We start from the raw sequence: 24,460 nt of genomic DNA, 5'->3' as shown, positions 1-24,460 counted from the left end.
CTGATCAAGTGAATACTTTTTATAAATCATTTTAATTAGTTTTTACAAATTCAATCAACTTTATCTCTTTAATCAGAGCAGTTTAATAAATTTCTAATAACATTTTCTTGCCTTGAACTGTCTGAAAATTCTTTCTTTTTGCTTTTTCAAATAACATCAGAAATCCTAATCTGTGAACTATATTTGTAAAATGATTCTCTGTGATGCTGTATTCTTTAAGAGCATTAACTACAAATCTTCCCATCTCTTTTTTATTATTTGCTTTATTCGATGTAGGAGATAAATAGCTAAAAACTAAAACGTTAGGATTAAAACACATCACTGCTCTTATTCCTCTAGAACATTGCCTTTGGCAACTAGAATACCTTTCTTCTGCATTTAACAGTGTTCTGGACAATGTTGGGCATATTAAAAAGGGATGCATAATTAAAACTCTGGACTTTTAAATCTCCATATCTTAAAGTTATATGTTCTTTTCTGAACTCTTATTTTGAAGAAGCTCTCAAAAGTAATCTTTTCCACAGTCACACAGTTAAAATAGTACAATACCTTATCTGAATTCTAGAGACCACATTGTGTTGCCCTACTGAGTTGAAAACAATCCAGTGTTTTGTTTTTGTTATCATTTTTCATCACTTTTAATTCATGCTAAATTACTATAATTTTATGTACTTCTGGGAGTAAATAGTATCCTCAGTGAAATAAACTCATTTTTAGTACCATGATATCATTTAGAAGAAAATATCTATCAAAGAGTTGCTTCAAATACTTACTTCCTATGGCTGAATGATTTACTATGTATACATATCATTTATCCTTTTTGCTTCTCTGCATATCAATTCTAATAACATAGACATATTATTACTTTAGGTGATTTTCTATAAGTATTTGTTACATAATATGTTGTTATAATTTTAAATCAAAGCATTAGACAACATAAAGAGTTGATGCTTTTTTTTTTTTTTTTGAGACAGAGTCTCACTCTGTTGCCCAGGCTAGAGCGTCATGGCATCAGCCTAGCTCACAGCAACCTCAAACTGCTGGGCTCAAGCTATCCTCCTGCCTCAGCCTCCCGAGGAGCTGGGACTACAGACATGTGCCACCATGCCTGGCTAATTTTTTCTATTCTTAGTAGTTCCAGGCTAATTTTTCTATTTTTAGTAGAGACAGGGTCTTGTTCTTGCTCAGGCTGGTCTTGAACTCCTGACCTCAAGTGAGCATCCTGCCTTGGCCTCCCAGAGGGCTAGGATCACTGGTGTGAGCCACCACACCCAGCCAATTTTATCACTTAGCTGAAGATAAAATTTTAACTGTATACAAAAATATCTGATTGAAAACTTTGTGGTGCCTTTGATGAATGTGATACATTTATAAATTCTCTCTGCCTTTTCTACTATTAAAGGTGGAGCACTCCCATACCCATTTATTAGTTACCGCTGAGAGTCTCGAAAAGCATCTATTTCAATCCTTCACACTCTAGTGGTGGCCTAGATCAGAAGTCCTCTTGTAGAGAGAAACTCAGATTTGATAACTAATTAGATAAAGGGAGATAAGAGAAGATGGGGACATAAACCTGACACTGGAATGACATTTGTAGGGAAAGAGAAGACAGAACAAACCAGACCTAAGTTATTTGACCTACCAAAAGCTAATCAGGGGCAACAAGAAAGCTAACACCCTCGTTTCTGACTTCCAGATTTTTCTCACCATCAGACTTTCTACCGCTACCTCACATTCCAGTTTCTAAAGCATTGATGAATTCAACTGAACTCATGTTCTTCTTTTTAAAGAAAGTATTCATTATGCCAATAGCAGGCCATTAATCATGCAAAATATAGGCCTTCCCATGTGTGCAAACATGAGTCTTTTTCAAATGGGTATATATTAATTTACCGTTTTCAAATAGAAAGAAGAGAGAGAGAATATGAATGAGGCCCAAAAGGCCTCACTGCAGAAATATGCAGTCAATGGTAGATAGCTCTTCTAAACCTCAGAAAGGACTTGAGAATATCTCGGGGCAAACCACACCAAGTAAGAACCAAACGAACCTTCTGATGGGGGACTATGTAAAAAGATAGTATTTTTCTGGAAGTTAAGGTCATTGAAAGTTCAATTCTCTGTAAAAAGAATGGTTAGTCTGACCCATAGTTTGGCTAATGACTTAGTTGGTCTGTTCCTTCTATATAATTAAATTTTTGCTAGTTGTTTTAAAAACACACAAAAACAGGATGACACTATCTTTTTTTGTGGTTTCTCTTTGATGAGTTTCTAAAGGGAGTATTTTGAGGTTTTTTCTTTTGATGGCATGAGGGAAAGTAGAACACAGATCAACTAGTATTGTGTGGTGTTTTGCATATTTGAATTATATTTTTCTTCTGGGTAAAAAGGTTGAATTTTACAGAAACATTAAAGGACTTTGCTTTAAGATGATGACTTCAGCTTTATTGAAAAAGGACACTCTCATATCAGGATGTAATTTTACTCAATGACTGTAATCTGATGTGCAAATTTATGATCACTCTCTTGTTTTGGGTTTAGAATTATAAATATAGATCAGCAGCACTCCATAGATTTTTGTTCCCAGACTTCCTTGCATAGTGTCTCAAGAGAATGGTTGAAAGGCAAATTTAAAACCATCAAGGAATCTTTTCTGGCTCAGCTAGAGAGGAAGCATAGCATGATTGGCTGGGCCCTCGGGCTCCAGGGCTAGAGTGTCTGGACCCCATGCCTGGCTTCTCCACCTACTAGTTGTTTGACCTTGAGAAAGTTACTTACCTTCTCTATACCTCAGTTTCCTCATCTATAGAATTGTGATAATAATGGTAACTACTTATAGGGTCTTTGTGAAGATAAATGAGTTAATCTATGTAAAGCACAAATAAAACATAGTAAATGTTATCTAAGTGGTGGTTGTTATAACTATTGGATATAAATATTTATATTTTAATTCTGTTTTTATTAAGAATACAGTGCAATATTATAAATCCATCTGCTATAGATAGGTTATTTTTCCAATTACCTATTTTAAGACAAAGTTCTATTTGATTAAAGAAAAAGAATAAACTTTCAGACCTTCAGGTTAAAGATTACATAAATGCAAAGTATTGATATTAGCAAGTGTCTACTTAAGACATTCCATTTCTTCTTTAGATCACTCTCAAGGGGGATATTCCCTCTGTTTGGTCACTTTTTTCTCAGTGAAGCAAATCCATTGAGTTACAGATCTGTTAGCTGTAGAATGATTTAGTCAAAAGCTGTGATGGGAAGTGATTGCCAAGTGTGCAGGCAGGAAGCAATGTAAAATGGTTTGGAATGTTGGTAAAGTTTCAGATGCTATATAGGGTTCATCCAGTGTCTGTCTATTTGATTGGAGCTTTTTGATTGGCTGGAGAAACAAAAGTTAACATGATGAAGTAGCATTCTTATTTATGAGTTCTGTGATAATGTAATGTGCAACTTTCATATAGCTTATGACAAAAGTCTGTTGATCAACTTTTAGTTGAATAAATCCAGCTTGCTTCATTTTTTACTTGCAAAATTCTTCTCAAGTGAAACTGAATGAAACATAGCCGGGCTTCCAGCCCAGGAAGGTAGAACTTCAGATTGAGTCCTGGGAAGAAGAGGGTATCCCACAGAAGATTATTTGGGTAGACAGAGCCAGAGGATAAGCAAACATAACTGAGAGGGAAGCTCAGGAAAACCGAATACTAAGATCAAACCCAGTGGAAGGAATTGAATACATTAGGTACAAAGGTGCTTATTTCAAATTGTTTTGAATAATATTGGGATGACCTCAGCTCAACTTTATAATAGAAAGATGCAAAGTCTGGGTGAAGCAACCCAAAATATGAGGTTGAAATGGAAATGAACTTTGATATCCCTCAAGGTTGGCATTGCTCTTTCTCCATGTTGGCCATTTCACTCTTCTTCAAGAGAACAGGCACCAAGAAAAGCCAGAGAACAAAGAGGCAAAAGAACTTTCACCACTAGCAATTAGGGTCTTATTTATATGTAGTATCTTTGCCTTATAAACAAGAATAATGGAAATTTGATTTTCCTCAACCAGTTTTATTTTTTTTTTCAAAATATGAAAGATCTTAATATGCCTCCCCTACTTTCAGTCGTTATTCTTCTTTACTGAGGCTACTGCTCTCAGCATTCCGACAAGCTCCAAAAATAATAACCTGTGTTGTGTATTGTTAAGCATTCAGTCAGACAGCTAGATACAGATGGATGAGTGCTGTGTCGCACAAAGACAAGTCAGTATTATTTAATCAATGTTTGTTTGATCCGTGTAAAACGAGTATAAATGTAAGCTGCATCCCATCTGTTTTATCATCCATGTGAAGCCAACCTCATTTTTAAAACTTGATTTCTTATGTAATTGCCCCAGAATGACACAGTATGATAAGTTGGGAAGAAATATCATTCGGACTGGCGAGATAAAGGCTAGTCGTGTGTAAGTGTGTTTCTTACGTTGGCCTTCTTCATTTTGGAGTGGCATTCTGAATATTTGGGTAGCATCGTAGCTTAGTAATTACCAGCTAGCTTTGGAATCCTGCAGACCTGGGTTTGAGGGTAACTGTATGAATCCAGCTGTGGGAGCTTAGCCAAATTACTTAAACACCAAGTAGCACAGTGTCTGTCACTGAGAAGGCCTCCAGTAAGAATTATTGAATTAATCTTGCTTTACTTCAATTTCCTCACCTGCCAAATGGAAAAAAAATCATACCTCCCTTATAACAATTGCAGAAATTAAACAGAATATTGCATGGAAAAGCATAATGATCCAGCAGATATTATCATACTTTATCCTGTTACTTATAGTTCCTCTTCTCATGGGCCACACTTTAAACCTAAGCGTATTTAACATACGTGGCACACAACTCATGTTTCCATTACCGGTTCTTATAGTTTTCAATGTAGGTATCAGATAAATCATGGAGTGGGCCGAGAGCATGTGGCAAGAGTGGAAATGGACATGAGTTAACAGTGTCTTTGAGTGGATAGATGCAATTTCATTACCATAACGAAATGTATGCCATCTTATCCATCTGTGGGGTACTCTTAGGCTGAGTCAAACAAGGCTATCAGAGGTAGTGATAACTTCCACCAAAAGCGCTGTCCATACGTCACTGAGCTTAGCTTCTTGGGATATTTGAGAAAATGATGTGTAATCAATAATGTACCCAATAATGTTCATCAGTGTAAAGTAGAATATCAGTGGTAATTATAATTTCACAATCATGTACTTAATTAAGCCATGTGATAATGGATTGTATTATCCTGGGTGGAACTGGAGCCCATTCTTTGAAGTGAAGTATCACAAGAATGGAAAAACAAGTACCACATGTACTCACCAATAATAAATAAATTGGTACTAATCAATCAACACTTATATGCACATATGGGAAGTAACATTCATAGGGTGTCGGGCAGGTAGGAGGGGGGAGGCGGGGATGGATAAATTCACACTTAACAGGTGCAGTGTGCCCTGCCTGGGACATGTGCACACTTGTAGCTCTGACTTGGGCTGTGCAAAGGCAATTTATGTAACCAAAGCATTTGTACCCCTGTAATAGTCTGAAATTTAAAAAAAAGAATAAAATACCTGGAAAATAAAATAAAATAAATAAAATAATAAAATAAATTTTGGTACCGTGTACATTAAAGTTCCCCTAAGTTTGTTCTCTAACTTCCATGTTATATAGAGGCATTACTCCCAGATTTGTCTTTATGAACTTTTCTCAAAAACATTTAATTATTTAATTCTATTCATTTATTTAAAAAGCATCTGTTGAACCACTTACTGAGTGTAGACGCAAAGTGCCTAAAGCTGCATAGGTAGGACTGTGGCTAAGGAATTTAGAATTTAGGCTACAGTCACACAGAGCAGGTGGAAATTCTTAAACAGGGACCTAACCTGTTAGAAAGACAACTTTGCCTGCAGAATGAAGAATGGCATAAGATTAAAGGAGAGATTTCAATTAGACAAGAGATACTAAAGGTCTGGATTTAGGGAGTGGCAGTGAGATTGTAGATTTGGGATCAGTTTGAGAGACTTTTAAGGCAAGTCTTGGTCACTGAATGATCCTGCTCTGTGTGGACAAGGTTCAAGGTTGACTTGAAGTCTTCCACCTGAGCATCTGAAGGCTTCCATTCTTTCAGTTCATGGAATACTTGGAGAGAATTTTATTCTGCAGGAGAGATGATAAATTTCCCTGGAAAAACAAACTAGAAAGTCCCTTTATTATTCTTTTTAAACTTTAAGGCATGGGTAATTACTTTCCTGAATACTGTTCATTGATTGCCTATTTTATATATAGATTAACACAGGCTAAGAAAGGGAAAAGGTTTTATAATCTATAGAAAATTAGAGGCTGCAATCTATACTGCTGAGAATTTTAGTATGTTGGAGGTTATTCAAGACTATTAATAGGCTTGACTTTTTACATTTGTGAGTCTTACTGTTGTGCTAAACTCTATGCCTTTTAACAGAAAGTGTACACAGCTTTAGTACACAAAGCTGTATCACAGCTTTGTGATAGCTGTTGGCTATGTTTTACTGTTAGTGTCTACATATACATATAAAGGCATGGAAAATACTCAGCATCAGAAATAACTGCTAGAAATTCTATTAACACAATAGTGTCTTTACTTTTTTAAGAATTTCACCTAGATATAAACCTATTTTATCATTATTTTTGAAACCTTAATTTTGATCATTTAAAATCATGTTTATATAATTACTGAACTCATATTTCCATATGCCATGAAATTATACATTTTAAAAAGGTGTCAGAATCCTCTTATGAAGAAAAAGGTGTTTTGAGTTCTGTAACATTGCAGGAAATTAAGAAGTTCCCTAGCGTTTTATAATGAAACCTGAATTTGTTCTTGAAATAATGTTTCTACTTAACTATAAAAAAATTACATATTTTATATCTGTGCAATATTTATTTTAGATTGTTGAATAATTTCAGTTGAACTAAGGCATCAAAGACATTAAAATCAGAAAAAAAATAAGATTAAAATAGGGAATAAAAAGAAACAGACTATAAACATAACCCATAATGATAAATGGAAAACATGTAATGATAATAGAAAAATAATTAGGCTTTATCTGTATTGGGTTATAAATTATTATTCTAAGATGATTATTATATCTAATTGATGTCCCTTCTTTACTATTATTGTAAACTATTTCAATCTTAAGAATTGCCTTGTGATGTTGGTCACAGTGTGTTATGGAAAAACAGACAAAGTTGCCATTAAGGTGTGAACATGTAGGAGAAGGAAGAGTAAAGCTTGTGTCCAATGAAGCCAGTGAAAGACCAATTAATGGACTTAAAAGACTGAGCTAATGTACAAATAGGAAAGAGTAAGGAAGATAATCGTGATAAAATAATGTTCACAGACCTGGAAGGAATATTGAACCAAGATAACTTGTAAACTACAGCAGCAGAGAGGGAAATGGAAAAGTAAAAATAAAAACCTGCCTTTCCAATATTAAACAGAACATCTATATTGATTTTTTTCCCATTTGAATCAATACTGGTGACTATCATTGTTTCTTACTATGATTAATCATTTCATGTTATGCTGGTTGTATTTGTGTTCAGCTTCACAGTTAGGACCATCTTGATGAAGTATGGCTTCAGAATTTTCTTTTTAAATCATGTTTATTACTTATGATAAATGCCTATAATCCAGTGTTTTTCAGTATTGATTTTGTGTGTGTGTGCTGTTTTTCTTTTAAAGTCAATTGACCCTGGCCAGCAGTTTACATGGGAACATTCAAACTTGGAAGTAAACAAACCAAAGAATAGATATGCAAATGTAATTGCTTATGATCATTCCCGGGTTCTTCTATCAGCAATAGAAGGTAAGGAAATGCAAACATTATTCTTACCTTTATTTTCATGGGTTTAAGTATGTGCATGAGAGTAGAGTTTTAGCTAGAATATTAGCCATCTATGAAAATAGTTACTTAAGATTCAGGCATAGCTTGTTTTCACTTTTTCTTTCCCACATAAATACATCATACACAGGCACACAGTAGCCCTGGCACCATATGACAGAAGCGCATTCCTCACTACCTTCCTACCTCTACCCTAGATTCGAGACTTGAGAATGTAGTTTTCATATGGGAAGCAAACTGGGGTTGCCCATTTTACTGATGGCTGTTGATGGTTATGCATGAACAGGTGATTGTCAGAGGAGACCCATAAACTAACTTGTTAATTAAAAGGGAGTGTAGGGGATTGTTTGTTTGTTAATATTTCTGGATATCCACTGGAGACAGTTCAGGGTTAGGTGTTGGTTGTATGGTAAAATTTACTGTGGGAATTTTAGAAAATATATCTATGCCATTGGAACATTGAAGATATCTGGTATATCTAAGCACATTGTCTGGTATATCTAATGTGTGGACTGCTTGGTCTGTCTCACTTTATTTCAAATCTGTCTCTCACAATTGCAGTAAGGTGTGTATTCCAGAGGGAACGATTGCTCCTGAAAGATGAGAGCTACTCCTCAAATATATCTTAAGTATTCATGAGGAATCTTTCCATTTTCCTCTTTCCAATGATGAGTGCCTTTCATGTGGCTTATTAAAACAATTAGGAATTCATGCTCAATGCTCAGCATGTTGTTAGTCTTTTTGGCTATAGTAGCACATTGGATTGAAAAGTCCTTAGAGGATAGTTTATAGTGCCACTTAAATCCTTCTCTGTGTCATCACAGCCACCCTGGGCCGCCACTTGTCACATACCACATTCATTTCATCCTTACTCGTGCCTAGAAGAGTTTTGTGTCCTCCTCATACTTGAAAGTTTCCTGTTTACCCTCTTGCAGATGTTTTATAAAACACTAAATAATACGAGCTTCAGACTCAATCCTTTTTAAAACTTTACAGTTGAGACATTTGCATCCATAGTTGTTGGAGTATCTGTCCCTTTTTTCTGGTTCCAAAATCTATGACAACCACCATTTTATTTCATAACTCTGAACAAGATCTACCTCCCTCCTTAGCGTCCAAAATTCATTTGAAAGTGAGGCTCTGTGTAAAAGCTTTCCCAGTAAGTACCAAAGGCAACTAATCCATTTCTTTCCAGTGTTTTGGGAAGAAGAACTCTCAGCATTTGAGCAAACCCATACGCACAGCCCCCATTGCCTCAATATCTTATTGTTTGGCATTGATAGATTTTGCAAAATTCTCACAATAAATTTGCTTTTGATGGTGGAAAATGCTATATCCCTTTTTTAGGCAGCCAAAGATACTAGGTGTTTAAGAGTTAACCTTTTTCCTCACAGGAAAAGCTGGTTAAATTTATCAAAGTTTCACCAATGCTAGTTTAGGCAGGAGAGTGTCAAATAGGTAATTGCTTCTTTTCAAGTCCTGTTTGAAAACTGTAATTAATATATGTGGATGATTACCATATTGGGTTTGCATTTTCTCTACATTTTCAATTTTCAAATGTAAAAAAGGATAATAGCAATTTCTTGTCTCAAGTCTCTTAAATCATCTCCACAATAAACAAAAAACTAAACCAAGTCACAAACAGAGAAAAGAAATCTTTTTTCTATTAGCAAAAGCGAGGTAAACTATTGAAATAAAATAAATGTATGCAAGTTGAGAATCTATTTGGCATGATCATGCCTGGAGAACTTGTCAGTCTGCCTTTGCTGTATTGTAGCTTGTTTCCACTAAGAATTAGGTCATTCAATACTACCACTTCCCTGTACTTTTGCCCACTTTGTCATTATTTTCCTTAACCTGTTACTTTCCACATCTTAACAGGAAAGTGTGTCAAGGGACAAAAAAAATACACCTCCTCATGCCTTTATTGTGATAGTTGGAAACTCTGTGCATTTCATTCCTATGCTATTTTTACAGTATAAAAGCAAAAGCACTTGAATCAGACTAAAACCTGCCTTTTTATAGCTCTGTGCCCACAAATATACCCTAAATCTAGAGCTGACCTAGAAACCAAAAGTCTTTCAATTTTAAGTGTTATGCAAAAGGTTAGAAGCATTTAATTGAAGTTTATGGGCTATACAGAGAGCTTTAATCTAGATTACAACCGTGAACAGCATTTTATCTTAGACTAAGCCCTACCCAGCAGGTATTTATGAGGGCAGTCAACCATCCTGTATCTTAAGTACAGAAGAGAAAATGCTGGCAACTGGAACCACAGAACCACTCACTGAGGCTTCTCCTATAAAGGCAGCTTTGATAATGTAGGAACAGATTTTTTTAAGTATATTAAAATGGTAGCTGACTTCATGCACAATTTATAAAACTTAATGTGCTTGTTTTGGGTCCCAGCTATGTTACTAACTTAAATGACTTTGGTTGAGGGTTTTAATTTGGGCATTTTTGTTATTCTTCTGCCAATGGTGCTAACTATTTTTTCGTATTACTTTGCAAAGTGATCTGCCAGACTGTAGGGGGAAAAAAAAAAAAAAACCCTAGAAGTGGCCACAATGAATCATGTTGTCTTTATCTTTGCTTAATAGAGCAAACTTATACCCTACACTCGTGGAGAGGATAACAGGAGAAAAAACAGAAAGTATCAGGAATTGTGTGTGGGCACCAATGTGCTTATTGAAATTCTTGAATATAGTGACACTTTGTGACATCTTTCCAAATCACTGTAACTTTATTTGTGCTAGGAATAATGCAGAATAAATTCAAGAGAAGCATAATTACAAATGCTTTCAATTGTTAAATTGAAATGGAAACACAATATGGAATATGGAAACACAATTGAATTTTTGACAAATGCAATTACCATTGTGATCCCTTCCATGTTTAAGCATTTATTAAGAGAAAATAGTAATTCCAGAAGAAAAGAGGTGATAGGATTTATTTTAATGACTTAAGATAAATATAAGGAGCTAATATATGTGCATTAACACCATATATAATAACATGCTTAATCTTGTAGAATCCAACTTGTTCGAAAAGTATACTTTTACTAAAGTAGGAAAAAAGAAATGGACAAATACAAAAGATGAAGAACAAAGAAATCTGAGTTTGGGTCATAGCTCTGTCACTAGCTAGGTAACCTTAACTTCTCCTGAGTATCAATTTTCACATCTGTAACCTCTTTCATTTCTGACCTCTAAGAGTTATCTTTATGTAGTTTTCTTAATTTATTGTGTACAACAGTCTAATGAAGCAGCAGTATAAGTATTTTACTAGATAAAGAAGTGTCTGTATTTAGAGAGGAGAAAACTGAAGCTCAGAGCACTGGCCCAGAGTCACACAGTGTAAAAATAATCTAACTCATGTAAGAATCCAGCTCTTCTGATTCCTTGACCAAGGCTCCACTGGCCACATCGTTAATAATACCTTCCTACTGATGCAGGATGTGACAACGCCTGCATCACTTAGCTTGGATCCAAATGATTAGCCTTATCTTTTTGCCTAAAATGCATTTTATCATTTGGCACTAGCCTTATGGATAAGACAAACGTTACATTTTAGAATTTCATTTCCTATTTTGTGGCATAACTAACCTGAGGCAGTGACACAGTATGGGGAAGCATCAGTTACCCAAATGCAAATCAGAGTCATAATATTTCAGAAGAAAAGTTAAGTGCATCTATACCTAACTGATTCCACAGGTGATATACTTACCTCAAATATCTTTTTATGTATTTTAAATTTCTTATCAACCAAGGAATATCAATTATTGGCAGGTTATTTATCAGAGTGCCCTGTAATAAGCACAAATTAATTATAGTACTGGATAAAAAAGAGGTTTTTGTTCTAAAATATAATTAATCTTCACTGCTGCCAGTACTATAGTTCCATTAGTAGGATTATAATTAACATTTTGCTTTAAAAGCTATATTGACATGGATTTTTAAAGAATTGTTAACCAAGTCTAAATATAGAGCAGAGTGAAAATGCTACTTTTCAACTTAACAACAAAGACAAGCAGTTGTAGTAGATAGGATTGTCTGGGTATGTTATATGTTGAGCACCATGTTATGGATTTTATATATATTATCTACATGAGAACAAACCCCCAAATTCAGTTATCTGAATTTAAAGATGAGAAAACAAAAACATTTAAAAAGTCGAGTAACTTATCTATGATCAATAGTTAGTAAGTGGCAGAGCTAAATTGCTATCATATGTCAGTCTCAAGGCTACTGTTCTCCCTAGTGGACCACTTGGCCCTGTAGCCAGTTTTGAAGTCATAATGGCTGTGCTTATGCACGTCATTCCTAATTCAAAAATGGTGCCTCTTTGGCTGGGAAGACTACCTAGGAATTTTGAAATACATTTTGAAACATAATAAAAATCTTAGAACTAGAGGTGTCCAATTATGTTCTTAGACTCCAGTCAAAGTGAATTTCTTCAAAGAATAAATAGCACGTAAGTGATTTTCAGGTGGGTTTTTTGTTTGTTTGTTTAATATTACTTTTTTAAGGTATATTGGGAAGAAGGCAGGAGACTGGGAAGTAAATCCCAGTTTAAACAACTATATGACCTTGAGCATGTCACTAAATGCAGTTAATAGTAACTGTTTAGGGGACCTAGATCCTTTTGATAGTTTGATGACATTTTAAACCCCACTTAAAAACAAAAAGCACCTAAACACCCTATTTGCACACTAGTTTCAGATAGTTCATGGACATACAAGCCCTTCTACAAGCCCATTCTCTAATTAAGGAGAATTAATGTCTTTTGTTCTATTTTCACATAAAATGTGTAAGACCCTTCCTACCATCCCTGAAATTGGGAACATTTATTCTAAATCCTGAGATCACAAGATAATATAAGTAGGCAAATAAATATTAAATCTTGGACATTAAGGGATTAGCTTCTTCAAAAAAAAAAAACTAGAGGGTTTATTCTAAATAGGATTATTGGCTGGTATATGTCTCTCTCACCAAAACAGGTATAAATGGTTTTATCTATGAGAGAGTGGAAATTACAAAGAATAAACTACAGCATGTTATATGTATTCTTTAACACTAGTGCTTATTAATCTGATTAAAGAAAGCTTAGTAAAATATGGGTCTATGTCTTAGTTCGTTTGTGCTGCTATAACAAAACACCAAAGACTGGGTAATTTATAAACAATAGAAATTTATTTGTCACAGCTCTGGAGTCTGGGAAGTCCAAGATCAAGGTGCCAGCAAGTTCACTATCTAATGAGGGCCCAGTCTCTTTGCTTCCAACATGGTACCTTACTGTTGCATCCTCCAGAGGCGAGGAACACTGTATCCTCACATGACCAAAAGGGAAGGAAAAAGGGAGAACCCAATCCCTCAAGCTTTTTTGTAAGGGTGTTAATCCCAACTACAAGGGCTCTGCTCTAAAGACTTAATCACCTTGTAAGGCCTCAGCTTTCTCAATACTATCACATTGGTGATTAAGTTTGAACATAGGAATTTTAAGGGAAACATTCAGATCATAGCACTGTTTTATTTTTTCTTATGGGAGGGAGCCTACATTCTAAAGTTTTATAACTTTGTTTCCTTCATCTCTTCAATGAGTACCTCCTTAGAAGGAACCATATGCCTCTCAAGAACTTCTTTTATATTAAAGCATCCTAGGCTCTTGTTGCTGCTGAAGAGCTTGCTTGGACAAGTGACTATGCTTTGGTTTCCTCATCTGTAAATTAAAATTATTAATGGTACCTACGTCCTAGAATTACTAGGAGGATTAAATGAATTAATGCATGTAAAGACCTTAGAAGAGTTCCTGGCACAAAGAAAATGCCTAATAAATATTGGGAACTATTAAGTTTATCATTAGTGTTATGAATTTTATTACTGCTATAGATAGGTCCTTTTAACCGCAGATGGAATTGCTTTTGTGTATGATCTATGGAAAAATTAATAATATACAAATGAGAAAGCTGCATATATTTAGAATACTCTGTAAAGAGAAAGAAAATATTGGTGCTTGATAAATGGAAACCAGACCCATAATAGCATTACAAATTTCAACAGGGGGAAGAATGTGTTCTTTTAAATGGAAATTCGAAATATATCATCTGCTGTTTGATTTGCATAATGGGAGCAATTCAAAAAAAATCCAAGTGTAAATAATATAGATGATGTTAGAACAATTTGATTATTTGTGAGATGGGCAATTTAGCATCTTTAAAATGAGAAAGCTACTCACAGGGAATCACCGCCCCTAAGATAAATCTAATTAAAAATAAATAAATAAAGACAAGAAACTACTATTCCTCAATGATATTGATTCACCATTTGCTCCACAATAGTGCTCTATGTTTAAATCCTGTCTCAGCCTCTTCTGCAGAATGTTCTGTGGGTAAGTCTGTACCGATTCATTTAAAACAGCTGTCAGCACATGTTAACATATTCTCCAATTTCACATAGTACCCATGCTATGAAATATTTTTTTTCAGTCCATATTTAGTAACCTGATGTATTTTCAGTAAGTAAAATCAAACTCAGAAACATAAACTTATACATTCTACCCAACATTTTCTAATAGAATATTAATTATAGTGAATATAAATATTCACTAACATCAGGAATTAAAATTATAAATTCCTTTGATAATTGCCATGTGCTCCTTCTGAAGTCACCTCAGTAAATATGGTCCCCTTTTCCTCCTTCTGGTTCTCTGTCTCTGTCCTTCCTAGCCACTCGTTTGCAGGCATGCTGGTGTTTGTTTAATTTTGCTCTTGAGATTTTATTTCAAGTACTGAAGCAAGTTTGTTAGAATACATACCCTATTTAAACAAACAAACAAAAAAACCATTTTTTATAAATCCCATCCAATTCTTGGTTGAGTTCTTTGTTTCTCACAATGTTCAGAACATCATTCATTGATTTACAGAGATAGCACAGTTTCTTTAGCATTGTCATTCACTTTCCGAGTGAATTGTTTACAAGTGTGACAAAGTTTAATCCTTTTATTTTAGGGTGTTTTTTTTTTTTTAAATACATAAAAGCATCTCTCTTTTTGAGAAGAGTGAACAAATTTTTATAGCTTAATATAGTCTTAAATAGAAAGCTAGATGGGACTTAGCCTGGGAAACTTGGAACAATTTCACAGGTGCTTGCAGACTTCGTAGCAACTAACTAATTAGAGCTGTTTGCATGGCATCTTTCTCATACAAGTAGCTGAGCCAGTGGTGTGGGGATCTGTTAGTCCCCAGCTCCTACCTGAGCCTATATTTGGTGATTCTTCTTATCCAGAAAAGAGAAGAAGCATTTTTAAGGGATGGCTGGTTGTATTGTGGCTTTTTTTTTTTCATTGTTGTTCTCAGGAAGCTAATCGAAGAGTAAAATAAGAAAGCATCCCGGAGTGGTTTATTTTTATTTCTATTGTCTTTGGTTCACTTATTGGGATTTTTTTTCCCCATTTTTATTGTACATCTATGCAGATTACTTTAATGAATCTACCCTCCATTACTCCAAGGCTGTAGAGAAACCTACATCATCTATGCTATGGCTCTGTTGTTGGAGCATAGTTATAAGTTGTAGGTTGCTGGAAAGTTGGAAAATAATTATTTTTGTCCTCTCTGATAATTTTTTTTTAAATATAGAAGCTGGAAAGGTACCTTCCCAATTTGGAATTGCTTTTCATCAGTGGAGTATTTAGGAATGAGTGGACTTATTTCATTTTTGCTTAATATATCAATCATAATAATAACTAATATCCATATGGCATTTTAGAAATTTCAAACACATTGACTCATTTGATTCTCGTGGAAGTATCGGCTTAAGGATTTTATGATCACGATGTTCATATATTAGTGATGAGGAGAGCACGGATCTGAGTTATTTCTTACCCACAGAACTGTATTCACATCCCATGCTTGATTCTGACTACTGCATGATGAGATAAACCCCTATAATAATTGTATCCAAAAGGATTGGCTTCAGTGACCCAAATCTGCTTTATTTCAGGACAAAGTGCTCCCTAACCAGAGAGGAGTACCCTCTCTCACAGGTGTCTGACAATTCCCCAACATGTACAGCTGATCTTGCAGTGTATTCCGACAGTTCAATCCCCCACCTCCTTTCCTGTGTCCATTCTCAAAGCCCAACCTCTTCAGCAGGGTGGAGGTATGGAAAATCAAGGAGAGGAGTACACACAACCATGAGAAGTTGCAGGTTGGGTTCACATACTCTGAAGGTTATCCACTCCCCCATTAGCTAACTGTGGTGATGAGCTGCAGTGCCCACAAAGTAACACATGCTTTAAAAAGAAAATTGTCCTGCATTCTATAGAAACATGGAGGGTCATTTTCCAAACTGCAGCTACGTCAGGGGATACTGTGGCAAATAACATACTGTGTCTTTGCAAGAAATGTTTGTTTTCTTTCATGTGTTGCAAAAAGAATCCTTCATTTCACCAGGTCTGATGCAGCTATGGGTGGCTGCCATGATACAAGGAAAGGAAATAAAAAGGCCTGTGTCCTTTAGAATTAAATAAATTTGCTTATACATTTTTATTAAGTTTTGTTTTCTATTTTCTGATTTCCAGTTTTGCTGGTGACCGCAAAGTAAACATTTTTTTCTGCATTGTGAGTTGTGAAAATTGCAATATAGGTCTTAACCAGCAATTCGATGTTGTTCGGGTTTTTTGTTTGTGTTGGAATAGAGGAGGGGACATTATTTTCTCAATAAAAGGTAGCTTTTGTGCTCTATTGAGTCTTGAGTACTTCTATCTTAAAACAGGGAATCAACCGGTTTACCAAAAAGCAATTTCTTTTTGACACAATCTTCACTTCATTAAGGATTTGTAGAACTTAAAGGAAATAAAAGTGCCTGAGTTTTGGAGGCACGTAGTGAGCTAGAGCAGAGTAAGCCACTCAGCCCAGCGCCCATCTCCACCTCAGCAGTAGTCGGCTGGAGCCATGCATGGGATTCTGCCCTCCTTCCAGGGCTGCATCTTATCCTGTCTTACCTCCTAAACTCCACAGGAAGCTTCTTTCCTACTGGCCTAGTACCACCACGTCCTGTTGTTTTTTGTTTATTTTTTAACCCCACCAGGTTCCAATCAAGATTTGAAGTATCAGCCCAGCCTCACTGAAAAAAAAAAAAAAAAAATCTCATCTCAGCACATGAGAGAGAGAAGCAATAGGAATCAGCTTGAAAGAGTATCAGAGTGTGTTCCTACCTAATCTGAGAGACACAAAGCCCCTGCCTTAAAATAACTTTGCAGAGATTTCCAAATCCAAGAAGGTTAAGAAAAGCACAGGGAGACATCTTATTTTAGAACTCAAAAGGACTTAAGGGAATCAATTTGTCCAACACGCCTTGTTTAGCAGATAAGCAATCACAGGTCTAGACAAGTTGAATAACTGGCCAAAGGTCAAAGAGCAAACCACCAACAGCCCTAGACAAGAGTACATGTTTCCTGGTCAGCTTTTCTAAATTCTTAGCAAGTGCTTGATATTGTCCCAAGACTTTCAAAAGCACACATGACTTTCCCGACAGTGTGGTGGGATGTAAAAGTATGAACATTGCTCAAAGGAAGTCTATCGTTACAGGTAAATTTAAAAAAAAAAAAAAGCAGAAGAAGAAGAAGAAGAAAGTGTGAACCATTCTCCTTATGATAACTTAATTTCACAAAATAATTCATGTACTCTTTTCGGTCCTATTTTTCACTTAACATGAGGTCATAAAGCTTTATTATAAACCTGTTATAATTATAAACACCCCTTCAACAAGAGACAACTTTTCAAAATCAAATTATCTTCTGACCCCAAAAATCTAATTCACAGCAAGTTGGGTGGTTTTTTGTTGTTGTTTTTAGGAAAGCCACATGGCCCAATTAGTCATCCTCAAATTAACAAGACTTAGTAAACTTTATTCTAACCTTGCCATGACAAAACAGCTCAGATAGTATATTCATTGACATTACAAGGTGCTTTCAAGGTTTTAAAGCAGTCCTCAGTAATTATTCATCACAAATGTTCTTTCAGACAGAGTATCATCATCTTTTCAAAGATTCCCTCTTCTTCTGTTAATATTCAAATACGTGCAGAAACACTTCATGAAGCCCTGTCTTCTTAATCTCATGCTTAGATGAAGGAAAAGCACATTGTCTTTGCATCTGGAACTCACGATAAAGTTTCCATAGTTTTGCAGACAATTAAGAGAACAGTTGAGTCCAAAGTCCATGTGCAGGCTTATTTTTCCAATGAAAACTAACTTGCAATTACCAGCAAATAAAATGAGGGCCTAAGACTTGCCTAATTCTGTTCCAGTAGCTGTTTGCTGTGTCTGAAGAACACAGAAGCACAGCTCTACCAATCAACCTCATCACAATCTGTGTTGAGTTTTCCAGGTTTAGTTAGCCCAAACCACAAAGACCCAGTATAAAGCATGTAAGTAATATTTTTAAGTGCCACAAGAAAAAAAAACAATTTATAACGGAGAAAATACACTATAACACAGGAATGGAGCATATTGGTGTAATATGAAATTATAGGGTCTAGCCTTAGGTTTCCATGCATAAAATTAGGATGACAAACATTTATTGTTGTTAGAACTGTTTACATGACTGTTGTTAATTGGAGAATGCACACAAAACAGTACATGAAAAATGATGAAAATCTCCTCACTTTTACAAATGCAGTAAAGCTGTGGACTCCTAGGAAAGAGCAGGTCTTAGATCTAAACTGCTCTTCTTGAATAATGACATTAAGACCACTGAATTCAAGAGACAGTTTCTACAGTAGGGCCAATCTGTCCTAAGATTTTGTCTATAACCACCGGAAAGTAAACATCTTTGTCATGCTTTTGTTATTTTAATAATGCTTCCCCCTACTAAAAACAAACAAAAAACAAACCAAACATTGTTGTTATAGTATTGGGGGAAGGTCTGTTTGAGAGAAATAAAAGCAATCAGCTAATTTATAGTAATTCTATAGTCTTTCAGTACTGCATTTTAAGTTAGATTTCCATCCATCATAGCCCCAGAGGAATTCAATTAATTCTCACACACTTCTCTTGGATTCATCGTGCACTCTGATTAGTGTTGCATTAGCATATGCAAATCATTTTCTGGATAAGGCAGGGGATTGAAAATTAAATAAACAAATACATATTACTTAGAGAAGGTCACCCCAAAAATGTGAAAGAATTTTGTAGATCCAGCCTCCCAGCAGAAATATCCTAAACAAGAACTACTAGAGAAGCATTTCAGGGCACCAAAACATTTAGAAAGCCATCATGTTGTGTATTTTCATAGGATTGGTTGAAAACTCTTTCTAAATATGTCACATTGAAAACAGGGGTCTCGTCTACTTGAAACAAACTGCTGTTTAACTTTAGCTTCCAATCTGGGGTTAATATTTTTAGGACAAACCACCACTCTTTCCAGAAATTTTTCTCATTCGTCTTTCTGTACAGCTTGTTAAATTGAGTTGTATAAATACAGGACTCATTAGATCTCAGAACTTCTGGTGAACATAGCCACCTCTCACATCTCCACATTGCAAAGGATCTGTGAGAGAGAACTTACCTGAAATGTCTTTTCACTCTAGTATGTTTTCCAGAAGGAAGTTTTCATTCCAGGTACTCCTTACCTTCTTACAAACAAGTGTTCAAATGGAAGAGGAGCCTCAGCATTATTTTCAGGATTTAAACATTGACCTAATTTTTGCTTTTAATTTTCTTCTTTTCAAAATAACAATTTCCAAATTCTTAAAGTGTTTGGGGATACAGTGTTGATCCCAGGTGCCTAGTAGTCTTCAGGCAGAATCTTTGTATTCTTATCCTGGGGAGTGCAACCATTATTCAGTAAGAACCCATCCTCCCCTCAAAAAAAAAAAAAAAAATACCCAGAGAATTTATTTTTCAAACTTGAGCAGTACATCAAAAAACCCAATTCATTATATAACAATCTATTAAAATTTACGCAAAGAGAGTTGGATGGGTCTGATTCCCTTTCTTTAAGGATGCTTTTCACATGTACCTTCTTTATCCTCAGATACATTGTTCAGACACATTTGTTATCTTTGATAAGGGGGAAAATGGCGCAGTGCCCAGGTGATGCATTTTCTGAGTCATTTAACCCAGATTTCTCCATTTTGATTTTTCTTCGGAAAAAGTTTTCTGTATATTGGCATCTGAGTGAGGCCCTTCGCCAGAATCTTTTTTTCAATTCTTTAATGTTGCTAACTACTGAATTAAAAATTTTGAAAGTGGGCTTTTCCTGTGTTATAAAGTGGATTCATTCTTGGCTCAGAACCAAATCCTATAGACATGTAAGATGTGCATACTTCCCAGTGGTTGTAATCTGAGAATTTTATTTAAATTGTCCTTTGAATCTACAGTAATTTGGTGTTGGGGAGGAATAGGATCTTTATCAACAAAGGGCTGCCAGAACCCCAACTGCTTCTTGAGTAGCTGTAATAGATGAATAATGTTACAACCAACCGTGCATTTCAGTTTTTTGCTCAACAGGCTTTTCAGCTAATGCTGGTAGTATTCCATATCCATGTGTTCATCTCAGAGCACAGTGGTTGCCATCTGACTTTCATTACCTTTCTTGAGAGGATCAGTTTTACAACTGGAATCAGAAAAGCAGTCAAAGTAATTGCAAGTGGCAATCAGTGAAATATAACAATTTTAGCTTGGGAACATATGTTCCATTATGAGAAAAAAATTTTTTTTTTTTTCTCATGATTCCAAGACTCATATTTTCCCAGGGCTAACAGGGACATGCATATATTCTAGTGCTACTTCCCATATCATGCTGCTATCCCTATGAAAGTGCTTGTTCCCCTCTAGGGATAGGCAACTCATTCTCTCCCAAGGAAACCTATTTCCCTTTTGATTCAGACTATTTGAAAATGCTTTATTATATCGGAGATGAAATTTATCTTTCCATAGTTACATCCTTCAGAGTTGAAAGCTTGGGACTCAACAGAGCAAATCTAAACCACTCCTCAGGTACTCAAGGCAGCTTTCATCCCCAACTTCTACCTTTTCTTTTACTAGGCTATAATGTGTATTTCTTTCTCATATGGAATAGCTTTGATTTCCTTAATCACTCTGGCCACTCTCCTTGGAATAAGTTCAAATTTGCCTATCTACCTCCTAAAGCCATTTTGCTGAAAGAAAATTAGACTTTAAATCAAAATATCTGCATTAAATTACATCTCTGCTACTTATTAAATGTTGGAACTGGGACAAATTTTTTTTTTTTTTTTTTGGTCACTAGAGTTAGCAAAGGTGAATAAAAGAGACATGGTCTTGTGGTCAAAACAGGCAATAAGCAAGTTAACAAACAAATATATAATTACCTGTTATAAGTAGTGTAAAGAATTATTGTCAAGGGAGTTTTGAAGTCCCAGGGTACTCAAGGGCAGGCCTTCTGAGAGGGAGGCTCCATGTTTCACAAGGGGAAGGAGACAGAGAGTGTTCTAGGATGCAGATCGTGCTAATGTGGGAGAGAGATGTTTTCTAACAGTTGAAGTAGGCTAATGTCTATAATTTAGAAGGCAAGGGGCTGAGTGGAATGAGATGAGTCTGAGAATTACAGAGCTTTATAGGCCATATTGAGAGTTTAGATTTTATTTGAAGTATAAGGGGAAGTCACAGAGGAAGAGAAGTCACCATGTCTGAAATATATTTTTAAGAATTGCTCTCATGCTAGATGGAGAACAGACTGGAGAAGACAAAAGTAGAAGTGGGACAACCGATTAGCAGGCAGTTGTTCTAATCGAAGGAGAGATTCATGTGCTACTTACAACAATCCATGAGCTTGGAAATGAGAAGCGGTGCTCCACAGAGGTTAAGGCATAGACCTAGCAGACATGCAGCCTATAATTAAACCCGAATTACCAACTTGGGCAACTTGACCAAGTTTTCTGAACCTCTTTTCACCTCAGTTTTCTCCTTTGCGAGATGATAATTATGACAGGACTTACTTCATAGAGTTGTTGTGAAGATTAAATGAGTTTATACATGAGTTTCCTGTTAGCTAAATCTGAAAAGGATTTTTCACTGTTATTTTTCACTGTTTCACATGTTCCACTCTATATCGCATTTTCAGGCTCAGGCATTTTTTATTCAGCTTTTTTCTAGAAATGGGGAAGAACATGAGTGAGGATTGTTACCAGATTGTTTATTGTCCTTTGCAAACTATTTTTTTGTTGGTGCAATAGAAAAAACAGCCTGTGAGAGAAAAGGCATTCTATGGACTCTTTTTTTGTCATAGTATAAAGACCTGACACATTGTCATAATATGAAGACTGGACACCTTCTTTTGTACATTTTTTTAACATGATGGTCCTGGTAGGATCTTTTTTTAATCTTGCTTAAAACCCGACCTTGGATGTATTGTGATTCCTCTAGCATAGGGTGGAACAATAATATTGAATTGCCATTATGTCATGTCACAGGCTGTTTCCTCTTGTGATATGTTCACGTGGTTGAATAACATTCCTTGTTTTACAGGCATCCCAGGAAGTGACTATGTGAATGCCAACTACATAGATGGTTATAGGAAACAAAATGCCTATATTGCAACACAGGGATCTCTCCCTGAAACATTTGGGGACTTTTGGAGAATGATATGGGAGCAACGGAGTGCCACAGTTGTCATGATGACAAAACTAGAAGAAAGATCCAGGGTAAGAATAAATATCCAATTCTTTCCTCTTAAAAATCTTTCTCCAGAGTCCCTATGTTGCATATTTTATTCTGTTCAGACTCTAACCCCTCCCTAAGGTTTAACTTTCTAACAGACACTAATTGTGAATGGGCATCAACAATCCTAATTAAACCATTCTTTAAAACTCTTCTGGGTCTTTTCAAAAAAGATATTCTCCCATGTTATAATATGATTGCCCAAAAAAAAAAAGCAATATTCAAGGAAATAGACAACTTGGTTAGAGAAAATAAATAATAGCTTGAATGTCTTTCTAACACTCACATTGAATAAGACTCTACAGGTTTTGGGGAGAATCCCACCAAGATGTACTTACCAGTATTTTCAACTTTTTCTTTCTTATAATCTGCAATATAAGATCTAAAATTCTGTAAAAGAGGCTCTTACGTCAATTATTCACATTAGCATAAATTAAGTCAGGGCAGCCAGAAGAATGATGTGGCTTAATACACAGCTGAGAAAACACATAAATGTATAAAGGGCATTTTGCTAGCTTAAACTTTTCCAAAATGGATAGGTTTTAATATGGATTCATTGCTTGGTGAAGTCCAAGAAAGGAGTTTTATTCATCATATGGGTCCAATATTATGGTGCATGGCACATTAGTTAAATGCTGTTGATTTGGAAAACTAAAACATATAATGGGTAAGCCGTGTACCATATTCCCGAGTGCATGTGCACATATTGTAGCCATCTGATGAAAATCAATCTTTAACCATGAGATTTAATGAAGGGGTCTCTGAGAATTCAATGGAGATAGCACGCACTCTCACTGGGGAGTGGGGAATATTCAAGGCAGACTGTGAAACCACAGGTGAGAGGTCTCTCTCATATGGTCACGGTAGTCTCAGAAAGGCTATTTAGAGGACAGCCAAAAACCAACCCCATTTACTGTGTGACAGTTGAGATTCTTTAAATTGTTCTTCTAAGCTCAACACATGGCAGTTTCTTTTAGCCCAGGTGTGTATATGAGGGAAGAGTTAAATGCTGCCCAGGGGATTTATAAGGGAAAAGCTCAGATGTAGAAAAATATTAAAAAGCGACAACTGGTACCTTAAAGGTAGGAAATAAAAAGGTGTGGTACACAGCTGGTTTAACAAACCTAAAAAGCAATCAGATCCTTTCAAAACATCTGAATTTTATAGCGATGTTGAAATATTGTCTGAAATGTGAATTTATATAAAAATGGCACTGACAGTGAAGACAAATATCTACCATACTTTATATGCAAACCCCATTCCAAAGATGTAATTCCAAAGTACTGTTCCAATGGAATAGTACCCCATTCCAAAGTACTATTGATTTGTACTCAGGGGAACCCCTACATAGGAAGCAGTTTCTTTAAAAACGACTCCCCTTCCAAATGATCCTTGGATAGAGTAGTCAATAACTCTAACAATGTATAACATATTAAGTGCATTGATATTTCACAACAACCCTGCTCAATAAACATCACTGTGATCTCCAGTTTACATATGCGTAAACCAAGGCCCAGAAAATTACAAAAGGTCGCCCAAGGTCATTCTGCTACCAAGGTCAGGGATAAGAATTGAAGACAGACAGTCTGGCTCCAGAACACACGTGTTTCACCATGAGGCCATACTGCCTGTTAACACATCTGTGAAGCTGGGACAGCTGAACTATTATATTACGGCACGCATGTAAATCCAACCTACCCGGTCTGTTCTGCCTGGAGATACCTGCTGGTAACAAGCAGTCATTTGCAAAAGCTGTTTTCAGTAAAACACACATTTTATCTTGACACTGCAGGCCTTCATTAAACTGTGCACAGAAACTTGTTTTGAAATAACTAAATGA

General features: G+C 35.7%; 1 protein-coding gene across 5 annotated transcripts in view; it reads left to right on the top strand.

Moving 5' to 3' along the window:
* The window catches only part of PTPRD (protein tyrosine phosphatase receptor type D), a 493,549-nt gene that overhangs the window by 406,506 nt on the left and 62,583 nt on the right, over positions 1-24,460 (top strand). For all 5 annotated transcript variants that reach the window (XM_069476476.1, XM_069476475.1, XM_069476474.1 and 2 more), the window contains 2 exons: positions 7,762-7,885; positions 22,429-22,604. In XM_069476476.1, coding sequence (XP_069332577.1) covers positions 7,762-7,885; positions 22,429-22,604 — 300 coding nt within the window. The remainder of the gene's footprint in view (positions 1-7,761; positions 7,886-22,428; positions 22,605-24,460) is intronic.

This window comes from Eulemur rufifrons, chromosome 7, assembly GCF_041146395.1.
Source record: "Eulemur rufifrons isolate Redbay chromosome 7, OSU_ERuf_1, whole genome shotgun sequence".
NCBI lineage: Eukaryota > Metazoa > Chordata > Mammalia > Primates > Lemuridae > Eulemur > Eulemur rufifrons.
The sequence above is the reverse complement of the archived record's forward strand: the minus strand, read 5'-3'. Positions and strand labels throughout refer to the sequence as shown.